General features: G+C 44.2%; 1 protein-coding gene across 1 annotated transcript; it reads right to left on the minus strand.

The window, feature by feature from the left end:
- Window positions 1–4,632: 4,632 nt before the first annotated feature.
- On the minus strand, window positions 4,633–5,860 carry TBCC (tubulin folding cofactor C). The gene has a single exon (XM_063097950.1). The coding sequence runs from the start codon at window positions 5,836–5,838 to the stop codon at window positions 4,801–4,803; it is 1,038 nt and encodes a 345-aa protein (XP_062954020.1). The 5' UTR covers window positions 5,839–5,860; the 3' UTR covers window positions 4,633–4,800.
- Between the last annotated feature and the right edge of the window lie 580 nt (window positions 5,861–6,440).

Genomic DNA, 6,440 nt, shown 5'->3' on the forward strand with positions numbered 1-6,440 from the left:
TCTATTTGCTCCTCCAGATCCATTCTTCATTTTTCTCCACCCTGCTCTATGTCCTGGGAGCTGACTCATATGGACTGCATCAACAGACTTCCTTGCCCTGAAATTTCCAATTAGGTTCAGCCAATGGAAGGCACCAATAGATGAGCGTGGCATTTTTTAATTCCCATGGCTTCCCCCAACTCCCCAACCAGGTCACAATGGATTGGCTACATCATTCCTCCACTTCAGGGTAGAACTCCTATCAGGTAGCATTCTCTTTCTCTCTCTAGGTCCCTTCTGCCCTAGAGATGATACAAGTATTGCACCATCCCTTGTTGATTTTCCTGAACTCTGCCCACAGCTTTGTAAATAGCTCCTGTGTTAAGCTCTTCTCAAATTATCTATTTTGAGTGTGGCATCTGTTTCCTGACAGAGCCTTGACTGATGTATTTGATTAATGGGTATTAGTTCAGACTAGCTGGAGCATGAAGTGTGTGTGATGAAACAATAAAACATCACGTAAGAACAGTAGGCTGAGGACAGATGGTGGAGGGGCTTGTCTTCCAGACCAGGGAGTCCATCAGATAGATAACAGGAACCTCAGAAGGTTTTATACCTGGAGTGACATACTTTTAAGAAAACTAATTTGGTAGCTGAATGCAGAATGGTTTAGAAATTGGAGATGAGGCGACAAGTTAGATGATCACAATTAGTGGTACAAGAAAGTAACATTTGTAACTATCAGATTGGCAAAGACCCAAAAATTTGATAGCACATTGTGTTGATAAGGTTGTCGAGAAACAACACTCAGACATTGCTAGTGCAGGTGTAAATTAATAAACCTCTTTGGAAGGCAATTTGATAATATCTACCAATATTATAAATATTCATAACCTATTGATCCAGCAGTTTCACTCCTAGGTACTTAGCCTACAGATATAATCACACACATTCTAAATAATTTATGTATAAGGATATTCATCGCAGCATTTCTCTAATGGCTAAAGATTGTAAACAACCTGTATGTCCATCAGATTAGAGACTTTGATTCTCTATGTACTTATATGGAAAGATCTCCAAGTATAATGTTAATGACAAAGGCAAGATCCGGAAAAGTACATACATATAGCATGCTTCTATTTGGATCAGAGAATAAAAGGATATATTGCTTGGCTGGCTGGTTAGCTCAGTTGGAGTGTGTACACAGTTAGAGATCTTGATTCTCGTTTGATTTTTATTTATTTATTTATTTATTTTTGTGACCGGCCGCACGGAGCGCACCGGCCATCCCTATATAGGATCCGAACCCGTAGTGGGAGCGCTGCGCTCCCAGTGCCACACTCTCCCGAGGGCGCCATGGGGTCGGCCCTTGTTTGATTTTTAGACAGGGCTCTTAAGCTAAAAAAACTTATGGGACAAAAGTCCTTAACTAGAAGGCAACAGCCTACAGCTAACCAAGCAAAAAAAAAAAAGCCTATCTAATTAATTCTAATCAAGTAAATGTTGATTCTCAGTTGATTTTTAGTGTAGGGTTTTTAGGTAATGCATGTGTGGGACAAAAGTCCTGGGTTAGGAGACAATGGTCTACGGCTAGGGGTCAAGAGCTCATCGAATCAACTCTAATCAGTGTTTAGGGATGGGATTATGCACTTTGATAATTTAACTTACTGATTGTTGTTACAAGATGTTGAAAGAATTGCTGTAGGGAAAAATGTGAAAAAATGTTTGCTAAGGGAAAGCTGTTTGTTGGTGGAAACTTTAGAGACAATTATATTTAGATTTAATCATAAGAATGTAACTTTTGCCTAAATCCTTTAAGGAGAGGTTATATTTTGGATTAGATAATGGTCACAGTTTGATCAATTTAGCTTTTCACAAATTGTACTTTGGAATGTCACCTTGTTAATTTAAATGTTACTAGTTTCATGATGTTACATGTTGGCCATGTCTTTGTGTCCTTTAGAAATGATTGAATCAACTGATTTTTCTTGTGAAACTTCCTTGTCCTTACAGTAAAAACAGAAGCTAACTTTGAATCGGGGCTATACTCAGTTTCTCCTTCTAACAAGAGGAGTTGCTGAGGTGCATTCCCTTTGGGCTTCTCATTGCATTCATGTTGCTTTGAGTAATCCTTTTGCGTCTTCGTTACACAAAGAGAAGTGTAACAAGTGGAGTGCAGCCTTGTAACACCAGGTTCATGGGTTTGGATTCCTGCACTGGCCAGCTACCAAAAAATAAAAGGATATATTGTATGCAAAGTTTGTAAATGCCAAAAAAAAAAAAGAAGAAGAAGAAGAAGAAGAAGTTTATAAATGCATAGACCAAAACGTTAACAAAAGAAATAGGAAAGAGTGATTGTTCTCCAAAGGAGACTGAATGGCCAGGGATGAGGGAGATTTACTTTTTACTGTAATCCTTTTGTACCTTTGTATGAATGGCATATGTTTAAAAAACCATTGCACTGTCATCTTAAAATCAAACCTTTACACTAATGTCAGTTCTAAAAATCAGATCATGCATAGCTTTCTTGATGAAATAAACACAATTGAGAGGTTCTCATCTAAACAAAAGTCTTTATAATACGGCTGGTCAGTTAGCTTGGTTGGGTAGAATGTGGTGTTGTAACAACAAGGTCAAGGGTTTGGACCCCATACCAGCCAGCCAACAACTAATCTTTATAATAAAGTATTTGAATACCTGAACAGAATGTTCTGCTTAGTTACCAGGTGAGGAATCTTTCCTGAACGGTCTTGACTGGTGCTACAGACTGAATATTTGTGTTCCCCTCCCTAAATTCCTATGTTGAAGTCCTAACCCCCAAAGTAATGGTATTAGGTGGTGAGAAGTGAATAGGATTAGTGCCCTAATAAGAGACTCCAGAAAACTCCCTCACCACTTCCACCACATAAGGACCCAGCCAGAAGATGGCAGTCTATGAGGCAGGAAGCAGACCCTCACCAGACACAGAATCTGCCTCCGCCTTTATCTTGGACTTCCCAGCCTCCAGAATGTCAGAAATAAATGTCTACTGTTTATAAGCCACTCAATCTATGGTTTTCAGTTGTAGCAGCCTGAATGAACTGAGATAACTGGTCTTGTTAGTTTCTAAAGTCCAAGGTGAGTACAGTATCTGTTTTAGGGGCATGGCCCTGGGATACGAGTCATACTTCCCAATGTGAAGATGTGGTTGAGAATTTCATAACATGCTGTCTCCTTTTAGCATCAGGATTATTTCTCCAGAGCAATTTTTTCTCTTTAGATGTGGCAAATTGTGAAACTGATTAGGATTCTTTTTCAAGCCAGATAATACTTGAGGGGGAAAAAATCTGGATTCTCTTCTTGTTAATAAGCTTGGTCTTATTTCTGCCTCCAATTTGTTTTGGGTTTTGGGGGTGGGGAGCAACTGGCCAATTTGGGGAGCTGAACTCTTAGACATTGATATTACAAGGCTGTGCTCTAACCAATTGAACCAACTGGCCAGCCCCTCTGCTTCCAATCTGTGACTCTATCCCCGCTCCTCTTTTTCATTTTTGTTACCTTGTTACATTTTACATATCCTAGAAGCCACTTTAAATCCTTTTTTTGGAACAAGATAGAACGTATAAGTATTAAACATACAAATATTTAAGGTACTTCAAGCACCTTAATACTTGCATAATTATTAAATAAAAAGTAAGCCAACGATTACAAGGCCATGAGGCCCAAAAATACTTTTTGAAAATATCTTACAACTTTCCCTTTAAGAATAATAGACAGCAGTTTATGAATAAAAAGCCAAATTTGTAATAGTAGAGAATGACAGCAAGAGGAGTGGAAAAATTAAGACTCTGTTGGATGTTTGCCTCAATTCTTTTTGTAAGAGGACACCTAGCATAATTATGCCTGGGAAGTTAAGAAAAGCAATCTGCCCTCTCTATTTTGGAAGCCTTCTTTCCAACTCAGCTAACACTATTTATTCAAAATCAGTATGTGGTGGTGGTTAAGAAGGTGGGTCCTGGAGCCAGACTACCTGGTTTCAAATTCCACTCCACCATTTGAATGAGCTGTGTGACCTTTCGCAAATTTCTTATCTGTGTCCTCACTCAGACAACAGTGCTAACAGAACCTACCTCATAAGATTTTGAGGACTTAATAAGCTAATGAATAAGGTGCTTACAAAAGTGTCTATGACATTTTAAGTGCACAAAAGATTGGTAGCTATAATACTTATTTTGGCCCTACAGTTGGTAAGACACATGAGCTTCTTGGGGTTCAGGCCAAAATCCTGAACCCAAACAAGTCAATAAGTAGCTGAATTCCAGAAGCCCAAGCTCATGTGTAGCTGAATACCGAAGCAGAGTCTTTGGATCGCCCTGCTGAGAAATACCTATGTTAAGTCAAGCCTTCAATTCAAAAAAATTCTGTTATTTCGCACAGGTTTGATGCCATATTTCCACATGAACTGGCTCCTACTACAGCCCTACTGAATTCGTTTATTAAACAAGGAGTTATTGAAGGCCTACTTTATCATGCACTGTGATGTTTTAAATAGTACAAATCTTCAAAACCCAACACAACCAGACTTTTCCCCTTGTTGCTTCACACTGTCGTAGTCAAATAAAAGCTCCAAGACATTACCAAAACAGCAAAAATGCTTTCAGTGTTAAACCTGTCATTAATTTAATTGAAATTACAAGTAGAAGCCTATCACAATCTCAAGCATTAAAATACTGAAAACATATACAGTATGACAAGAATAAGTAAACTTCGGGGTCCCGTTAACTAGAGGCAGTCCTACATGGAAAGCATTTTGATAGGAGTGAAGAACAGAGTGACAACTGTTTAGTCCCACTGGATCTTTCGCTCCTCTTCAGGAAGAATACTCCAGTTTGGGGAGGCCACATCCCGGGCTAGCCAGTTGAAATCGTCAACGTCGGTCCAGTTATTTTTGCTTCTGTCTAAACCAGAGCCTTCGAAGTCCTTGTCGATCCCCGGATAGTTCCAGGTGTAAGGGGCGAACTGGATCCCATTGCAGTCCTCCACGATGGCCCTGCTGACCACCTGCAGGAAGATGCGGGTGTCTCTCGTAGTGTGTATGCGGAGCTGTTGGCAGGCCACGGCCAGGACGCAGTCACTGCAGTCCTCCAGGAACACAGAGGTGGACACGGGGCCGCAGAGCACCTTGCAGCCGCGAGCCTTAGTCAGCCGCAGGGTGTTGGGATTGCCATACAGTTTGATCGTGCAGTTGCTCAGCTCGGTCAAAAGAACGTCGTGCTGGTGGAGCTCGTCGGCTCTCTTCTCCAAGACTTGGGACTCCAGATTGGAAAAGCCGCAGACCCAGCTGGGGCCGAAGCCTCTCTCCTCCTTCAAGGGCAACGGGGAGGCCAGGATGCCTTCAGCCGCCGGGGCGCCAGGAGCCGCGTCTGCTTTGGTGGCCGAAGCAGCATCCTTCTTCCGGTTCTTGAAAGCGAAACGCTTCTTGGGCTGCAGCTCTTGGCGCCGCTCGGCCAGCGCCGCCTGCAGCCGCGCCAGCGCCTCTTGTCCCTGCCGCAGGTCGTAGGCAGCTAGGAACAAAACCGAGTCGTTGAGAAGTTTCTGCAGGCCATACAGCCGAGAGGCTGCCTCCTCCAGCCGCTCGACCGACTCCCCGCTCTCCAGAAGCTCTTCCACAGCCGCTCGCTCCCGAGAGAAGGCGGCAGCGAAAAACTCGCTCTTCTCCTCCTCCACCTCCTGGTTCTGCCGCTTTTGCCTCCGCCTTTCCACTTCCAGTTGCCGCTCCTGTTCGCGTCTCTGAAGCCGCTTAGGCACCAGGCTCAGGTCCCGCTGGGACCCCATATCCCCGTTCCCTACAGTAGCTGCGGAGCAACTGGCAGCCTCCATGTTGACTTCAAGCTTCCTCTCTCCTGCCTTCCTTCCTCCGGGAGCGCCCTTCATGAGGCCTCCCACCAACGCCTCTTGTGATTGGCCGGCCAAGATGACGTCATGCTCCGGCCTTATTTTCTTCGTCTATTGGTTCCTTCGCGTCGGAGGGGGCCGGGAGACGGGGCGGGGCCAACTGACAAGGCGGGGTGGGGAGACAAAGGTCCTTGTGGATGGGTGGGGTGGGAGGCGGGCGGGGGAAGCTTTTTTCTTCTTAAAGGGGCAGGACTTATATCCGGGATTGTGGGGTGAGTTGCAGCAGCGGCAGCTGCACATGTGGGTTTGTTTATAAGAACAAGGTTAGAAACTCGCAGGCCTCCCCCTCCCCCCAGCTTCTCCTTACTACCCCCTTACAGGCCGGAGATCTGCTACTGGCGGGGGGAGTGTGTGCGTGTGGTGGGTGGGGGTACAGGTAGTGGTGAGAAAGATGGAGGGGGGGGGATATTGCACCGCCCGGCCCGCGCCGGAGGAAGCGGCAGCTGGAACATCTGGCTAGGGAGCCGCTTGCATGTCTCTGGTTTTTTCTTTTCCTTTCTACCACCCCTTCCCCCAGCCCATTCCTA

This window comes from Cynocephalus volans, chromosome 5 (assembly GCF_027409185.1).
Source record: "Cynocephalus volans isolate mCynVol1 chromosome 5, mCynVol1.pri, whole genome shotgun sequence".
Taxonomy (NCBI): domain Eukaryota; kingdom Metazoa; phylum Chordata; class Mammalia; order Dermoptera; family Cynocephalidae; genus Cynocephalus; species Cynocephalus volans.